The sequence below is a fragment of the Hippoglossus hippoglossus genome, chromosome 7 (assembly GCF_009819705.1).
Source record: "Hippoglossus hippoglossus isolate fHipHip1 chromosome 7, fHipHip1.pri, whole genome shotgun sequence".
NCBI classification, from domain to species: domain Eukaryota; kingdom Metazoa; phylum Chordata; class Actinopteri; order Pleuronectiformes; family Pleuronectidae; genus Hippoglossus; species Hippoglossus hippoglossus.
The window spans coordinates 22280933-22300630 of NC_047157.1; the positions used below are offsets into that span (position 1 = coordinate 22280933).

The 19698-nt window shown below is 41.2% G+C and overlaps 1 protein-coding gene across 2 annotated transcripts; it reads left to right on the forward strand.

The window, feature by feature from the left end:
- The first annotated feature begins 1388 nt into the window (after positions 1-1388).
- Positions 1389-7080, forward strand: LOC117764529 (chemokine-like protein TAFA-4). 2 transcript variants are annotated; one of them, XM_034590389.1, is made up of 5 exons: positions 1389-1599; positions 2648-2767; positions 4538-4693; positions 4930-5054; positions 6787-7080. In XM_034590389.1, exons 2-5 carry the CDS (start codon positions 2653-2655, stop codon positions 6796-6798), a joined length of 408 nt encoding a protein of 135 aa, XP_034446280.1. In that variant the 5' UTR covers positions 1389-1599; positions 2648-2652; the 3' UTR covers positions 6799-7080. The 2 variants fall into 2 exon arrangements, with proteins under 2 accessions (XP_034446280.1, XP_034446279.1); XM_034590388.1 differs by lacking the exon at positions 6787-7080 and having other exon boundaries at positions 4930-5081.
- The last annotated feature ends 12618 nt before the right edge of the window (positions 7081-19698 follow it).

The window sequence follows — 19698 nt, forward strand, 5'->3', positions numbered from 1 at the left end:
GGTGACACCTCTCCTTCAGGGTGTGAGTGGTTTTCCAGCAGAGACGACCTCCACCGGGTCAGGGGGGGCGTTCAGAGACTGAGCTGTCCTTCCTAATGAGGCTGTCCCGTCTCCTCCTGTCAGCAGGAGAGATGCTGCTGCTGCTGCTCCAAAGAAAATGGCTGATGCCACCACAGAGTCATAAAAAGGTCCCCCCCCCCCCCCTGCATCTAAAAGACCTCAGTGTCTCCACAGATGGAGTTTGCAGTGGCTCTTCCTGTAAAGTGCAGTGTGGCCTGTTATCTAGAAGCGACAGAGCTGCTCCACTGTTTGTCTGAAAGCACTTTAAACTGTATAACACCCAAAACACAAGAGTTTTTTAAAACATCTTTGAAGAAATAGAAGTTAAGATTACAGTTACACATTGATATAAATGATAAAGCATTAATTATTTATTGAAGTAACAATTGTCTTATTTGACGATCCCAGGAATAGAAACTCAAAGAAAATATACACAATTGTACATTTTGATTAAAAAGGAAAATACACCAAGGGACTGTTACCGTTCTTACAGTGGAAACTTTTAAAAGCCTTTATTAGTCTGGTTCGTGCAGAGAAAAGATAAAAAAAGAATGCACCTCAGGGACCTTGCACATTGAAGTAGAAGTAAAGTAAAAAAAGAGCAATACATATTCCTATGTATATATATACATATACATATACATATACATATAAATATAAATATAAACTTTACTGGAGCAGAGATGTGCTCTATAGGCAGATGCAAATTTACATTTAAATAAATAAATAGCAGAAAGTATTACAAATAAAAAGAGAGTGGAAAAATATAGAAGGAAAGAAGAATAATTCTCACATTAGTCAAAATTAAATGTATCTACAGTCTTTTTAGAACAGGAAGTGGCATTGTATGATCGTTATTATTATTGTTAGTATTATTATTATTATTATTATTACATATAGTGAATGATCCAGCACATAAACACTCATCCTCACAAATCAAGTTTAAAACCAAACTCAGTAATAAGAAGGGACAACCGTCTACTTTTTCATCTACCTTTCAACACAGTAACAACAAGAGCAAACAGTGTAATTCTGCGTCAACAGATCCAACCGGAGAACTTGTCTTTCTCCTCCAGCTGCAGCTCATCCTCTGACTGACAGGACGTCACTTCTCTCTCTGTCTAAGCTTCTTATGGCGCTAATGAAAGTGGCCGCTCGCTGACCAGCAGACAGATGGTTTCTGCCTCGATTAAGTTTTAATTTCCTCCGACGGGAGGAGCTGACATGTACTCTCTCCTCAGAGTGTGTGAGTGTGTGTGTCTGTGTGTGTGTGAGAGTGTGTGTTCACAGAGCAACACATCACGTCCTGCAGGAGAAATCCCATCATCACCTGCACTGGCTCCAGGAAGAGACGCTGCTCACCTGCTCCACAGATTCACTGTCGTCGCGGTTGAGTCTTGAACTGACGCAGGAAAGTTGGAGGTGAAGAATCGGATGTGAACCTGTGGCTCCTCGCCGAGATGATGGTGTGAGTGATGTCAGCACTGACACTGACGGAGGCTTCGGCAGAGGATCATCATGTAGAATCAATAACCTGAGGTAGGAACATATGGATTTCACTCATTGCCTTTATTTCTACTCCAGTTTAGGCAAAATTAACAACAACAACAACAACAACAATCATAATAATAATGATAATAAACTTCATTGGTATATAACCTTTCAAAATATAAGTTAACAAATTGCGTTACAGACATAGAAACAGAAAATGTTGTATGATCCAATCTTTCATTTTTTATGTTATTATTTGTTTATTCTCCAATTAAATGTGTGATACATTTGACTTTTTACCACTGTTTGAGATGCTGATAAAGTAAATAGGTTCATAGCAGGTGCTGGTATAGTGTTTTGTCACTTAATGGATGATTCGTTTATGATTAACGAGGAATAGGCCAAATGCTTTTATCACTGAATGCAAATGTGAATAAAACATAGAAAATCATTGACTTTACTAGTTAATCAATTCAAAATGTAGTAGATGTGGTGATAGTCCATTAAAAGTGAATTTTTAAGTAAAGATGCCAAACATCTCTGCAGAGATTCGCAGATTCAATTGGTTATTTTGACGTTTTGACGCTCAAAGCCGACCTATATTTTGCTGTTTTGTTTTCGCTCAATGATTATTTGCTAATTGATTACAAATTTAATTGATAATAAAAAAAATAGCAGTGTGTTGCATCTGGGGTTGTTTATGTCGTGCGTTTGTTTTTCGCTGTATAATGTGACAATTCCACGTCCCAGTTTCTTCCGTGACTCACGTACAGAGAGCGACTTGTTTTGCAGGGAGAGTTTAGCTTCGGATGCACGGTTGTTTACAGCTGCAGGGATAATATGACTCAAGAATGAGGGTAAGGACTCTCATCTGCCTCCAAATGTGCCTCTGATCAGGCTTTTATTGGCATTTCTTTGATTTGTTGTGGCTTAGCTCGCTGATGTGAGAAGCGTAATTGAGCAAATAGATGCAGTGATCTCAGGCAGGGGCATGTAATAATGCACATTATTTTACCTTAAGGTCACACGCCCCAAAGGGAACATCATTAACCCAATTCTGTGAAAGTGTGTGTAAAGCTCCTTCCTTTGTGTGCAGGCAACATGAAGCTGAGCTCACCGGCTCGGCCTTTCCACTGGGGTCTCCTGCTCCTCTGGATAGTGAGCCTCTGCAGCCGGGGACAGTCCACTGGCAACCAAAGCTCCGGAGGACAGACAGGTAGGTGTCAGACCAACCAGACCAATCACACGTCCTGAGGGGCTCATTACGGCTGCTGGTCACCAGCCTGCTCACCTGGGGCCGAGCTGAAGTAACAAGAACCTGACACTCATGTGTTTCTTACTGGAGACAGAAAACAGCATGGATGATAGAGGTTTAATGTATTATAGTTATTGGATCTGATGAGCATGCACACGGATGGATAGATAGATAGATAGATAGATAGATAGATAGATAGATAGATAGATAGATAGATAGATAGATAGATAGATAGATAGATAGACAGACAGATAGATAGATAGATAGATAGATAGATAGATAGATAGATAGATAGATAGATAGATAGATAGACAGACAGACAGACAGACAGATAGATAGATAGATAGATAGATAGATAGATAGATAGATAGACAGATAGATAGATAGATAGATATAGAGATAGATAGGTAGATATATAGATAGATATAGAGATAGATAGATAGACAGACAGACAGACAGACAGATAGATAGATAGATAGATAGATAGATAGACAGATAGATAGATAGATAGATATAGAGATAGATAGGTAGATATATAGATAGATATAGAGATAGATAGACAGACAGACAGACAGATAGATAGATAGATAGATAGATAGATAGATAGATAGATAGATAGATAGACAGACAGACAGACAGACAGACAGACAGACAGACAGACAGACAGACAGATAGATAGATAGATAGATAGATAGATAGATAGATAGATAGATAGATAGATAGATAGATAGATAGATAGATAGACAGATAGATAGATAGATAGATAGATAGATAGATAGATAGATAGATAGATAGATAGATAGATAGATAGATAGATAGATCTAAAGTAAAATATCATCAACAAAATTGTGATAATGATAATGTTAATGATAATATCATGACATTATTTTTTTCATTGTCTTTAACATTGCGAGTTTGGGCATTTTTCTATATTTTCCTTTATTTCCTTTGATTCAGTTAAATGAATTCAAAATAAATGTATTCAGTTATTTTCACCACCACCACAACAGAACCCTCAAATGGATAAATCCAATATGAAACCTCTGATTTGTCTTTTCTGTTTTTTTATAATTAAATGTGAAATGTCTTGGCCTCCGCTTTGGTTGTTTTCTGATTTTAAACTCCACTTTACGAATTAACCTTCCAGTCCTGCAGGTGTTGTTGTTCATGCAACCAGACATCTCCGTTTTAAATTAGCAATAAACATGCATGGGTCTCTGTTTTTTGTTTTAAACTCCTGCTCTGCTGCACACGTTCAATTAGAGGAGTCAGTGTGAATCATCCGAGGTTTAATCATCACTGCATTTCTTTTTATTTGCTTTTCCGTGAAATGATGCAGAAGCAGATGTGGTATTTTCTCTTCATGCTGTTAAATCTGCTCAGTGCTGTTCATTGCCCACATGAAACTGTAAATTAGGAAATTGATGCTAATAATATGGTTTAAAATGTGATTTTCCTTTTTCTTCTTAACTGTGACATGAGTGCTAATGTTTTTAAAATCCACAGGGTGGTGCTGTAGCTTTATAAAAATCCAAAGCAGGGCTGTAGTGTACATGCTCTACTTACTTTGTCATATGTGTGACGAAAGATTAGTGTATGTACTTAATTCTTTCCTTTCGAATAGTGTCAGTGAATCATTGTGATTTCACTGCAGTGCTGAAGTCCTCTATACTTACATGCAAAAGTCAGCATGAAAAATTGTCACCTTTCCCTCCACATTTCCTTGTTCAGGGTCATTGCAGGAGAGGACGGGGACATGTGAAGTGGTGGCTGCTCATCGTTGCTGCAATAAGAACAAGATTGAGGAACGCTCTCAAACAGTCAAGTGCTCGTGCTTCCCAGGACAGGTGGCGGGGACAACAAGGGCTCTGCCCTCTTGTGTTGATGGTAATATTACCCGCACCCTCTTCTCCCTCACTTACCCAGAAATCCTCTGACATGACATGAATATCTTATTGCTCAAAGTGGAGTCAGGTTAGTCAGTTTCTCCAGAATCCAGTGAAGGAGTGTGACATGTGATTGAGATGTTTTCTTTATTATTATTATTCCTAACAACTCAAGTTTTTTTTGAAGTCTTTTCATCTAAAAAAAGTGACCTTCAGCTGAGGTGTATTTTACTCCAGCCTCCGTTGTGCGTCAGAAGTGGTGGTGTAAAATGGAGCCGTGTCTGGAGGGGGAGGAGTGCCGAGTTCTCCCTGACCTCACCGGCTGGTCGTGCATCTCCGGGAACAAAGTGAAGACCACGAAGGTGAGGACAAGGCCTGAGCTAGTGTGAGTCGCATGCGGCAGCCGCCCTGTGCAGAAGCCATAACACAAAATGGCTTTAGTTGAAGACACGGTATTTATAGATGCTTTAACGCAGCCCTATGATAAATCTCTTATAAGCAAACTGCGGCTGACAGACTTGTGGACGCTCATCATAATGCGTTATTTTAGTAAGCTCTTCTTTGATGCCCAAAGATTCCACGATCAACCCTAATAATCATCGCTCCCGTCGGCCATATCAGCCGTCCTGCTCTCCACGAGGAACAGTGGGCTCAGGAAACCTAATTCTATAATCTGTTGAATGACGGGGCCACGAGCACAAACATGAAATATGCTGTAAACTAATGCTGAAAACTAAAACCCATGTAATTAAATCTGACGGCCAAAGGAAACGCCACTGCACTTAGAAGTACACTTTCTCCTGAGATGCCTTTTTTTTTCTTGGACTGTTTAATATGTTTGATTCCCGAGGGGGAAACAGTGGAATGTAGGGAAGTGAGCAGCGGCAGCATGTGGCCGCTGATCAATGGCTACCAGTGGTCATGTGGCTCATCAGATTAAACTACAACAGAAGAAGAGAGTAGACTCGACTTTTTTTACCGTTGCTATGCTTGTACTGTACATATACGGTTCATAATAGAATATTTCACTGGCTCTACTTGTCCGAGGCTGAAAATCAGCATCCACACCAGCTAATGATGATGCAAATACAGAGGCAGCATTGTTAACCTAGAGCTATAGTTAGTTATAGATATTAGTCGGTACTGAAATGGAATCAGCACCAGAATAGTCACACGGCAGCTATACAGCTATTTAAACTCAAGTGAAAAGCTCTGAAGTGGCTAATTTCCTCCACGTTGACCAGGCAGGTTTATGTAAAATGAAAAAAACTGTACAAGACGTGTTCTAAATGAATCAAATCTAAATCACATAATTATTATCTTGGATTACTGTTATTAGTCGTAAGCTAGTTAGATGGACAGGCTAAAAACGTCGTGCATTAAATAACACGTGTTTATTTCATGCACTTTTACTCTGATTGGACATTAGAGTTGCGTGGGAGGAGCTCTTCAAGTATTTTCCATAGAAAATGGAACGTGACTCACAGTCGGAGCACTTGATGGTTGGTTCAACAAGAACTTTCCTGGTCTTGAATCCAAATTATCAAAAATTTACGTCACAAAATATCTGGTCTTTGATAAAACGTTCAGGTCATTACTCTCAACCTGCATTTTGGCAACAGCCATTCATCACGCTTCAAATTGTGTCACATGAGCTGCTACTGGCGGGTGAGAGCTAGAGATGAAGCGTTGATAAAACTGAAAGGAGAAAATCTGCTGCTTAAATCGTTTAACCTTAAAAATTCTGTGTCAGGTTTGATATAATATATGATATTAATTCGATATAACATTTCACTGACTTCTTCTCCATAGCAGCAGTACCTGGGGCTAATGGGTATTGTAGTTAGCTTCCAACCTGGTGAAACACTTTATCCATGAGATTCACATGTTTCTGTGTTTTTTAAAATGAAATGAAATTTTAATTAATTATCTGATTTAAAGAAAATCATTTAAAAGGGATTTCAAAATGAGATAAAACACTTTAAATGATCGACTCAAACAGGAAACAATAAATTTGATCAAATGCCTGAACATTTTCTTGTATCTATATATATCTATGAAATGTATTGACAGTTTGTTCCCTATTGTTTTCAGGTGGCGCGGTAGCAAGACAGAGGATCCATCTAATTGGTGCGAGCCCGTCCCGGCCTGCAGCCGTCACCTCACTAACTCTGGACGCCGAGGACAGCGAACGCCTCGTCAGATAGAGCAAAGAACAATATAGATTTAATTAGATATCTGCTGGCTGAGTTTTACATTGCAGGAACTCATTATTTTTAATTTCCTTTGGCTTGAACACAATGTTAGTCGAGGTTAATCCCATGGAGGAGACAATCTATTAGCAATTAACTTAAGATAAAAAAGATGCAGAGTCATGTCCCATGCAGGCCACACACACGGCTCCTATATGCAGCCGTCTGTATCAGTGCTTCGGTGCTTGATATGCAGCGCGCATTGTGACGCACTCAATCAAAGTTTGGATGGGCCTGCTGGCAGACACTTAAAAAGAGATTTTGTGGATTTTCACCAGGCACAATGTGAATCCAGTCGGTGGCTTGTGACTCTCTCCACCCCCCCCCCCCCACCCCCCCCGATCAAAGCGGAGGCGCACAAACACTGAGAAATTTATGATTATGTAGCATTTGTAGACAATGCTGTCCCGCAGACGTACTCCGAGTTTTGTAAAGAGGTCAGATCCCTTTGGACTAGCTCCTACCACAGAGAGGCAGTCTCACAAACAAACACACACACACACACACACCCACACACATACACAAAGGCTGCTTTTCCAACTCCGCTGGTTGGACAGGCCACCACCTGCAACGCTGTGATGGCATGCACACAAGCATGAAGCCCTGATGCAAAACAAGAACTGTTTGAAATGCTAATCATGAGGAGAAAGGGGGAGAGAGGAGAGACGAGCAGCTTCTCCACTGCTGAGAGTATTTACATCATGCTTTTTGTTTGTCTCTCTAAACTGAGTGCTCCTGTGGAGGGGACTTCTCTTGTAGTAATGAAGGGAAACAGTGGAGATTCTCTGCCTTGAAGCGAACGGCGGCTACTAACAGAAACAGAATGTTGTTTATATTATTATATATGTGATATTATTGTTATTACCTCCTCTGTGCTCTTCATATGACTGATATTCCTTCTGGACCCACCTTTACTGCCTCTTTTTTAAGCGCTAAATTCCAGCCAAACATTTTTTTGTTTTCACCCCTTGCACTGAAGAAATATTTTATAATATAAAACACAGCAAGCAAAAAATCATCCCATCCGAGACGTCGGATTTGAATGGACGTTCCCCCCCCCCCCCACTGTGCCGATTGAAAGCAGCCGAAAACGAAGCAGTTTGCTCAGCGTTCACCTAACGTCATCATGCATTAAGCCTGTTTTTGCAGTGACAAGACGAAGTGACTGAGCTTTCACGCAGTCCGAGGCAAATTAATGCGCGGGTTTTGCTTTGTAAACATTCCCGTTCTAATTATTATTTCATGCTCAGGGTGCTGTGAATGGTAGATTCTTGTAAAAAGGCATTTTCAGATGTGCGGGACCTTTTTTTTAGTTGAAAAGCTCCATCTCTCACTGAGATCAATGGTGTCATCCAGAGCAATACGCCTCTGGTGACTTATTTTGTAGATTCACTGGAAGATTATGACACGGTTAATCATTCGCTGTGATTATGAGCTTCACAACCAGCAGCGTCCACCTCGTACCTGTGTGCTTTTATAAACCATTCCGACGACAGTATTTTCAATAGAACTCATGTGACACCAGCCCCTCGATTAAAGTGCAGTGATGGTGTTTCAGGACTAAAAGACCTTGGGTGTAATAAATGAGTGGACACACAACTAGAAGCTCTTTCACCCAACAAGACTGAACACTATGTGATGGCCTCAAAATGAAATACACAGGTAGTGCCAGTACTTTGTATTGGCAATAGATATATCGTGTTAGATTGTATTACAATGAACAGGGGAGATTTTAGGGGAGATATTCAATGACCATGTAACTTTTAACCATTCAAACTATTTTCAAGCTGGAATACTAAACCTGCTCTGGTTCCAGCGTCTCAGTTCTCAGTCTGATAATGTCTGGCAACACATACACAAAACTAGAAGGGCACTCAATGGAGTGCTTACCTCTGCCAAAGCCCCGACAGTCCCCTTATGAAACCACATTTAAATTCACTGGATGCAGATTTGTATTTGGATCTGCACCAACTTGTGCACACTCATAAATATCGGTCCCCTTAAACTTGTCTGATTCTTTTTCATCAAGATTCATGACGCCATATCTCGCAATGTATAACGACTCCATCAGCCCCCCCCCCACCGATCCAGATCCGCACCAGAGTTCAGTGGGTTCTTTCCTGACCCACATCGCATCCCATCGCCAAGTTTGGTTGTGATCCGTCCAGTAGTTTTTGTGCAATCCTGCTAATTGACAGACAGACAAGCAAGAAATCATTGCAGCTGCAGCTCCCAATTTTTAATTTAACAGTTTGTCACTCTTGATTTTTTTTTAAATGTTGGAAGCTTGAGTGCAGAGAAAAATCTTTTTTTTATGATGTAAACCAACTCTGGGAGTAAAAGAACAAACAATTCAAGCCTATTCTTCAGCTCTGCAGTTAAATGGGCTGTGATTGGTAAAGATGCTTGTTCTGGTTTCACCTTCCAGACCTGAAAAGTTTACACAGAAGAGATAAACTCAGGAGCTAAGCCCAGTAGAAGTATTATCCTAGATTCTTGCTCACTCTCCCATCTTTGCGTTAATATATTGTACAGATTTGCAAACCTAACTGAAGTTAAAGGTCCAAAGATTCTCTGATTGTTCTTGAAATCTGAGCAGAACCTGGACATTGAGCTTCGGAACAATCAGCAACTCGTTAAAGCTCCATTTCCTCACTGCTGCTGCAGAGAAGATGAATCCACCGGGAGTGTAAGTGGATGTTTGACTTTCACATCATTTCCCTCCTCATACTCTCGTCTTTTCTTGAACATATAGAGTTTTAAATGTTTTATTCTTGTATCCGAGGTAGTACTTTACTGTCTACTGTGTATTGTCTGTTACAATAAGTCGGCTTTTCAAACTTCTGACTCTGACATGATGTGATTTTCCAACTCTGACCTCTGACGTAAATAGAAACACACGATTGTGAAGTAAGAGGGTTCTGTTGTCCAAAACTAAGTTTTTTGAATAAAACTTTAAAATAACATGAATTATTTTACACCCGTGTGGTTTATGCCAACAGCGACAGTGAGCATTGTGGGATTTGTGCCTATGTTTCCCAAAATAGCAGCAGAGCTCCCAACTTTCATTTTCTGATTTATTTGCCAAAGAGGCTTGTGTGACATTCATTAGGTGATTTCCACAAACTCGTGCAGGATCTCACAAAGGTGTGAGGGACCTGTGGAGAGCTGCTTGATTATCTTTTATCTGTGAAGAAACATATAAGCCGCTGAAAAGAGCTATAGTTCTGTGCTTTTGTACAAATTGAGCAGGAACCCTCCGAGCATCTGTTATAATAAATGGCTGTCGCGCCGGAAATTCGGAATGAAAGCAGCCAAAATAAGGTAATTAAGGCAGGAGTTATAGGTTCCTTACTCTCAGCTGTTACATGAAAAACTGCCACACACCTGAGACATAAATACAGTGAATCAAAGCAGATGAACAGAAGTAGGAATAAATGCTCCGTTCTCTTCTCATCATCCACAAAATTACATCCAAATTATCTCAATTTGGAGACATTATTAAAAGGCAACGACTCAGTTCTCATAATTCAAACCCGACGCGCACATCACATACGTCTGGCAGCCTGTTTGATTTGAGTTCGCAGGTGATATGTGGCAAAGAACCTCCACATCCTTGAGTCTCTCCATTGGTGGCAGTAGTTCATGTTCACTAATAGAAAATAAACTGTCTTGGGGCACATGAAAAACATAATGGAAACACTGTTCTATTCCCCTTGAACAACTTTTTCCTCATCTAGACTTGACACATGTAATAAAAAATGTAAACACAATCCCCCACTGTGTGTGTGTGTGTGTGTGTGTGTGTGTGTGTGTGTGTGTGTGTGTGTGTGTGTGTGTGTGTGTGTGTGTGTGTGTGTGTGTGTGTGTGTGTGTGTGTGTGTGTGTGTCTGTGTGTGTGACAAAACTAAATTATCCTTCCTTTACTGCAGGCAACTATAGTGTATAGGCGACTGAATGTAGTTCCGTCATGGCTTGGAGGTTCCATCTATTTGCTTTGTCATTACGCGCACACAGTATCTGGAATAGAGATTGCATTCTGCCTAATTAAAACGGAGAGGCGAACAAAAACACTTTAATGAACTTTAATTGCGCAATATTAATGTTATCAGCTGTATGTGATGTATTCACACGCTGCCGTGCCTCATGGCTGCGTGTTACAGTGATGAAACATACACACGGCTATGCTCCCACGACAGGGAGGATCCTGATGAGCAGCTCGTTTTGTACTGGATGTGAACATTTTAGACATTTATTATTTAAAGTGTTGTTTGTGTTTCCGAGATGAGGTGAAAAAAAGGGCAAAGCGTTTGACTTTGTCGTTCTCACACAAATTATGATACGGTTTCATCTCACTGGGTAAATTACTTACAGTTTTGTTTTTCTTCAAACAGGCGATATCACTAGGAAATGTTGTTTCTTAATTGTGTAACACCAGCGCACGATGGCTGTTGAAGGGCGAGGTTTTTCTTTTTCTTAATCTGGACTAGAGCAGCCAAACCAAATCATTCTTTGGCAACTAGTTAGTACCTCCTCCAAAGAGGTTACTGAAGATATTGTTTTTTTTGTTGTTGTTTTGTTTGTTTGTCAGCAGGATTATCCGAATGCTTTTCCATGAAACTTGATGGAACTCTGGATGCAGACATGTAGAAAACATTGTAAAATGGGTTATTTGTGCATGTGGGCAACTTACTTGTGTTTCTTGAAGACGTTTCATCCAAGAGGCTTCTCGACTTCTAACTGACTAATGGAACACGAGCAGGTCCAGTTGGCCACGGACACTCGTACAACTTCTGAAGATACCATCACCAGAATCTTCAGACATTCCCAAAGGAGTAATTCATGAATCTTGATGAAAGAAATCCGGCATCTTCACCGGACTGATCTCCACGAGTGTGTGTAATTTGGTGCAGCTTGATTGAATTCAAGGGGAATGCTGGAGTTTGGCGCTGGTACGCGCTCAGCTGAGTGCCATTCCAGTTTATGAAACATTCATATAAGAACGTAGGAATATTTTTAGATTTTTTGAATCATTCTTTGATGTTTTTACCCTTAAAAAGAGGAGATATGTGAATTTAAAGTAATGAGCTTTAGGGATGCTGGGAGGAGGATTTCTTAATTTTTGTGGTCAGAGTCAGTCAAGCTGTTTTTCTTTGTTCCCAGTGGTGACGTGAAACTAAGCTAACGGCCTGATGACCTTTACTTCCTACTTTACACTCAAGTATTAACGTGTTCTTTGAAAGTTGCCGGAGCCAATCCCAGCTGACATTGGGCGACAGGCGGCGTTCACCCTGAGCAGGTCGCCAGCGAATCAAAGGTCCAAAAATACAGAGACAAACAACCATTCCCTCCGCTGCACCACCGTACCACTGATCCTCCAAATTACTTCAATTCAATCTTTAGAATATTCTGACTACATTGATTCTACTTCATTTTGCAGAGGACAAAGGTGTGAATGCGTGACTATAGAACATGTCCTCTGAATTTCATGTGTTCAGCCTCATTTCCTGAACTGTTTTGAAAGTGTCTCGTATGGTAATTGTGATTTCCTGTCAGTCCGGATTAAAGTCAAGCGCAAGGGAAAAAGCCAGAGTGAAAGAAAATAACCCACAGCAAGTCAACCACAGTCGGGGGAAAGATGGATTGGACACAAGTCGGCCGCTGCTCATTTCACGTCCTAAACAGATGACGCTCAGATTTTGTCGTTGTCCGCCTTGACACAAACAAACAAACAAGGTTCTAAGTTTCCATAGTGTCACGTTTTAAAACAACACTTCAGTAACCTTTAAACCTTTTTTATTTCTGAGGTCGAGACGCTATAAACCAAAAAAGTTGACACCAGCCTGGTTAAAGTTGTTGCTGCAGCACAACTTGAACTAATTTGCAGATCTTTCAGAGTCAAGATTTTCCACCTGCAGCTCAAATGTAAATAATAAGAAAACACCTCTTTCTCGTCGTGGAAGCATTTCATGTCACAGGAAGTCGGTTCAGCTTCTCCCAAAAAAAGCAGAACCACTATACCAAACCTATTTTTACATACCTGTCGTTATTGTGTACCATACGCTGTGTTGTTCACAATAGCTTGACAAAAGGCCGGGGGAGCTCATCTTTAATTCAAGGCAGGCTTTTCTCACACAGAGATAAATCCTCTCCCCATTTATAAAGGGGGGGGGGGGGGGGGGAGAAGACCTGCAAAGTATTTATCTCTGTATTCAGCAATTACTTAGCCTACCTGTAGCCGCCGCAATTTCGGAGAAGGGTTTAATTTGTCCTTCAGGCATTTAGCTGATGCTTTTACTCCGAGCAACTGATCCTCGTCCATAATCCTGACGTTCCAGCCCACAACATATGGCCGACACACTTGTCACATTCATTTCCCAACAATCGCGTCAGGTTCGCAGCAGGTTCGAAATTACCACACCTGGAAACCGAACATTTCGTTGTATTTTGTCTTCTTGACGCGGCGTGATTTGATTAGAGAACTATTTTAAGCCCGGTGATTTAATTTACTCTCTCGCATTTGCCAGCATGGATATCTGCGGAAACATCGCCGCACATAACAAATAAAAAATAAAAAAACAGGACGTCAGCCGAGCGCCTCAACATCAGTTTGACATAACTTGATATGAGCCGGCGCAACAGACACAGTGCCGGTGTCATTGTAAATCTGTCTGTGGTTGCCTTGTGTGATCAAGATGTTATTCCTTTGTGAGGACCTAACGGCATGAAAGGCCTGGTGTTCTCTGCATGAATCATTTAGATGAAAGCCCGAGGAGGAGGGGGGGGAAGGAGCACGAGGCACCTGATGTCAACTTTAATTACAATCCAGTTTGGTTCGCGTTACCTTGACTTTGAAATCCCAGAATCCTGCAGGGGCAGTGGAGACAGTTCTCGGTCGCAGGATGTGATTAGACTGGGTAATCTTGCCGATTGCCCGATGCCACAGAACAACTTTTACCTTGGTAAACGCTCTGAGTGCATGTGTGTGTGTGTGTGCACAACTGACAGGGCTGCTCTTATAAATATCCAGGCTCTTACGTACCGCTCATAAAATGGCATCTGAAGCATTGATCTGCTCCCAAGCACATCATTCTCATTGTGTGTGTGTGTGTGCGTGTGTGTGTGTGTGTGTGTGTGGGGGGGGTAATGTCTTGATGGGACTTATTTCACACTCAACACCTTATCATCGTATCCTCTTGCTTCAAGTTGCACCTTGATATTCATGGGAACAGAGCAGCGACTTCCAAGTGCGGAGAAGGGAGCATGACTAGACTGTCTGAGTGGTTTGAATGAAATGTGTCTTCAGAACAAACCCACGGGAGCCTCAATTCCCAGGACGTCCCTGGTGCGTCATGAAAAGAAGTCAGGGCGCATCACCATCACTTGTGTCTTATTTTTCACTGTTCTGCAGCTTGATGTGAGACATCAGAGCCTCCAGCCGCCGCCTGGAGAGCCACTACAGAGACTGACAGAAAATGGGACGATGCTCGCTTCCATCCTGCACACATTATGCTCATTTAGCAATCCCACGTTGGACAGGAAACATGTTAGCTAGTTCAAATAGCGGTAGCCTGAAGCAAATAGACTTAGACCTAAACAACATTTCCATGTATTCACTCAGCACTCGCTGCCGCCTCAGACGAACGATGTAATTTCAGCGGATGATGGACGCCGTGCTGTTACTTAGCATCTGTGTTTGTGCCGCACAACCCACAACCCAGATGGAGCCCAGCAGACAACACGGACAAGGGCAGGAACACAACAGAAACACTGAATATTGAATGATTCATTCGCAATCCAGCGCTAATTTGACCACACCTGGATTTACAGTGCAAAGTCATTCGTCTCATTAAAGATAAACACGGTTGTCTCTCCTCATTAAAGCCCTTAACGGAGTCTGATTCACACTCTGGATGGAAATGAATGGGGTCGACCATGAGCCAGGTATCAAGTCCGTCCACACTTCTTTGTTTTCCATTCACTTCACTAATACATTTTTATTAATCTCAAATTTATACTGGTTTGCATTTTTGATTTGGTCCCACACACTCGAAGCGTTCCTGTACGCAAAGCTTAGGGGAAGGTCAGATCATTATTTTTTTTCTACTTGTTATTCAGCAGCAGTTTGTATCTTTAATGATATTTTCTTAACCCCGAAAATATCTCTTGTCTGTGTGGATGCAAAACCAACATTTAAATCCAATATTATATATATATATATAATACCTTAAGAAAACCTTTGATCCTGTGTTATATTTGTGCGATATCTTTACCTCCCTCTGGATTACAGTCAAATGTAGGACTGATGGAGGACTCAGGGCGGGAGCTTCTCTTATTTTATCTTAGCAACATTGACGTTGTGTTAAGATTTCAATGGCAAAATGATAAATATCACCCATTTTTGCTGGTGGACCGATCCTGGACCAACTGACGTGCATGGATCGGAAGCCGCTGGCCGAACAACTCAGCATCTATATAGTGTGTTTTCATCACACTTATATCTTTTATTGTACAGATCTCTTTTAATTTGCTTGGAAACTGTATCAAACTTTGCTTTCTGATTTTAAATGATTCCTCTTGTTTTAATGTCACTGTGCAGCTCCTTGAACCTCAGTGTGTGGAATGTGCTTTATAAATAAAAGTCACTTTACTCGCCTTTTATATGCAACAGTTTTATATGCATTTATGGGCGTCTGCCTTTCCCTACATCAGTAAATGTTTTTGCACAAACTGTAGCTGCAACGTATGTATTTAAACTTTCATTTTATATTCTCCACAACATGCTATTCAAAATAGGTGAAGTTATTTCTTCAATATTATTTTCCTTTTATACTCTTCACCCTTATTATGGTGTTACTTGCATTGCATGTCAGAATATATGCAAATAAAGGCAGGACATGCAGAATCTGGAATGTGCTACAGTTTTCAACGCGGAGAGAAAATGGACAAGAGGACGCCAGCGAAGTGTTGAGCAACAGAAGTCAATCAACCAGCTTCTGTCTACATCATGGGGGGGGGGACTCTGGCCCCAGGGATGTATACGCCGTGTGATTCTGTTTGATCCACCATGGGAAGCAATTCATACATACATACAAACAAAGCTAATCAGAAATACAAAGAAATCTCCTGACTGTCATTATTTTTTTTCCGGCGCTATAAGAAAATAAGATAAAACAGTGGACTAACGTGTGCTTCAGGGTGGAGCTGCCTGTCAGAGCCGGATGAGAGAAACACACGTGTGTCGTAGAATGTTGAGAAATGAACAAACAAGACAAAGTAGTTTGTTGGGACACGATGAGACCGATGAAACGTGCAAATCTTGAATGGATGAAATGAATACTCACCATATAAATGCAAATAAACACACTGCATCATTGTCGTAAATCATAGAATAGAATATTATGGAAATGATAACATTGAATTGACTGTCCTGCTGTGGATGCTAGAAAATTCAATTTTGTTTACTCGGGATGAAGATATAAAGCACAGCAGGTTCCCTCTTTCTCTGACTGGTTTCAGACATGAATATCTGGAAAATTCCAGGTGCGGTATGTTTACAACAACTGGAAACTCTCCGGAACATTCAGGTGAGGGGTGACATCTGGTTAGAAAATGCAGGAGGCCGGACATGAAGTATTTTTCTCTACATCAGCGTCGGCCCTTATCACCAAAAGTCTTTAAATCTCGTTGTGTCTCCCAGCTGACATCTTCTACATGGATGACTCCTCTTTCTCATCCTGAGGTATTTGTATTCTTCCAGTTATGTGTCCGTTACGTGGTAGAATCGTCGTCGCTGTGAATTTTCCTTCCACGTGGGCTCACTCTGCAGGAAAAAGGATCTGGGAAATGTTGGAAGCAGCTGACTCTGTCTTTTGCATTCTCACACACAGCCCCTCTGGATTATTTCAGGAACGTGTCTGAAAGCAGCTTCTGAGTATCGTCACCTAGAAAGAAGGATGTCCTTCCATCTGTTTGTCTGATTTTATGTTGTACTGGTGATTTTCAGCACTTAGTGGACGATAAAGTTATCATCACTACATTATGGCATGAGGTCTTGGGATGCGTGTCATAATGTGGTAATGACCACACCTATCTTTGAACCTGGCCTTTAAGTCTCATGACTGAATCTTTCACGGTTGTGTAGTGATCATGAAAATCTCCACAGACACGTAAGGTGTCATACGACCACATTGACATATTGGTTTGTGCATTTCTTTCCGGGTGAAATTAGGAAATTGAGACAACCCTGCTCAGATCGCTCTGTGTATGTTGGGCTGCAGCCATGAGTCAAACTCCACGGCTGCAGACTCCATTAGCGCACCCTGAAGTTTGGCCTGTATTGTTGAATACGAGGCCAAAACACTTTATGAGGCTAAGGTGCACAACTGAAGTTATGTCCCTAACATCTGATGTTGCTGCTAACACTGGTAACTTAAATTGTGCAGAAGTCCTTCAAAGGTAAAAGGCATATTCACCATCTTGCCCTATATTATAGCCCTGGTATCTCTTCTGTGCACAAATAAACTGTGTTAGAAGCTGCTGAAACACAAGCTTTCTATTACTGTTCTCGTCTGTGTTGAGGTCGGCAGATCGTGGTTCAGATGCTCAGAAAAAATGATCTTATACCTTAAAAGCAGACAACTATATATATTAAAAACACCTCAGAGGAAATTTAATGGTAAAAAAATCTGTAATTTACATTTTTTTCTCATAAATGAGAGAACCTTTGTATTCTAAGGAACAAACAAGCTGAATATAAGTGGGGAAGTGGGCGGAAAAAATGAAACAAGTGGAAGGTGCAGGAAAAACATCCATTTATCCAGAAGATGGATGACACCCTGCGCAGCACCAGCAGTCACCCAGAGTTCCTGGTGGAATAAATCCTGAGGGGTAGAGGCGGTGAAAGCAATGGGCGGTCCCCGCTGTGATACTGCATCAAAGTGTTGTAAATACAGGAGTGAGTCCTGGCGCCCATTCATCTATGTGTGAAATGGTTCTTGGTTCTGTGTGTGCAGAGAGCAAGAGTTAACTTGAGGGTTGAGCTGTGGGCTGTTCAAAATGAAGCTATAGGAGACGGTTCGCACAGAAACCTCAGAGAAGGGTGAACAATTAGAGTTTAAAATGAAGGAACCTGCTAATATCTCTAAAGCTCAATAACTAACATGTTATAGCTCATTTGTTTAAGCTGCACCAATCTTATGGGATGGCAAACCCGCAACTTTAGTAAGAAAAAGTATAATAACTTTAAAGATGGACGACATGACACCTCCCCAAAAGTGAAGCCATTGCATTTTGATCTCCCCCTGGTGGCTGGCTGCAGTATAGGTCATAAACTCTGCCCTCTGCATGTTAGTGGATGGGACATAGAGCAAACTAAAAAGGAACCAACATGAATTTTTCATCACAAAGAATATTTATGTAGTTCTTACGTTTGGTTTCATTTAGTTATTTGATGATGTAAAAACGGTGTCAAACACCTTGATTGACAGCTGAGACTGACTCGCGATTGGTCAAAGCTGTGCGTCGGCAGAACCTTGATACCAAAGCTCAACACAAACGATCACCGCTGCACAAACTCTGGCTCCAAACCCAGGTAGCATACGGATGTGGGTCACTTCAGGCAGCACCCCTGGTCTTCTTGTGGCCTGGACAAAATTAATCTGAACCTCGTCTGGCCCATGTGGTAAAAGGTGAATATGGCTCAAATAGAACAAAACTAATTCGGGCCACCTCTGGTTGACATGTGGTATTGCTAGCGTTGACAGCGATCGGCCTGCCCCAAAACTATTTTGCTATGTGGGAATAATTTCAAACACAAGAGGGCGACACCCATGTTCAGGATATTTTGGCTTCATTTATTTAATAGTGGGAGGACGTGAAGACGCAGTGTCCATCTTCATATACAGTCGATGGGTATAACATGTTAATTAGTGAGCTTTTAAAGGTGATGGTAACCAGGTTTTGTTATCTTTCCTCCGAGCCAGGCTTCCTCCGGCTTCCAATTTTAATGCTAAGCTAAGATAACTATCATCTAGCTCCATAAATTTCCAGATCTAACAAGAAAGCACATGAGCGTATTTTCCTAACTGTCCTAATCTTAGTTTGAAGAAGTGCTTCGGTTACTTTAGCGTCCCGGTACAGATTTGTGATGCTGAAACATGACACCTGTGAGGGCAACGGTACAGCTGCGTCACGTCAGTTACAGGATCAATGACTTTAATGACATTTCGGCACATATCACTCAATAGCTTCATATGTACAATATCGTCACGTGAATGATCTGACACGAATAAGGCATTTCAAGTATCGAAAAACAACCAAGTGGTTTCACATTTTTGGTGATTTAATCCGTCTCAGGGTAGCTGACATGTTAATGACCGGCAAGAGTCATTAAAGAGAAGAAAACTAGTACCATACAAACAAGTGGCAAAATGTACAGTATCAAGACACATAAGCTTTAATTTGTAAAATACCTCCCCCACAATGCATCTGTTTTGTCTTCACGTCGCGCCCAGGAACTCGTCAGAAGTTTCGGCTGCGTTGTGTTCTCGTGGGTCAGAAGAGGGACGATCAACAGTGCATTCGGGGACTTGAATGATCGATAATTCACCACCACCACGAATCGAGTTGTTGTGTACGACAGGAAATGACAAACAATGTATGTACAATATTTTTTCCTCTTAGAATATTCAAAAAAAGAAAAAGAAAATCCTGAGGGCTGTCAACTACTGTTCCTGCTCGTCCCCGTGTCCTC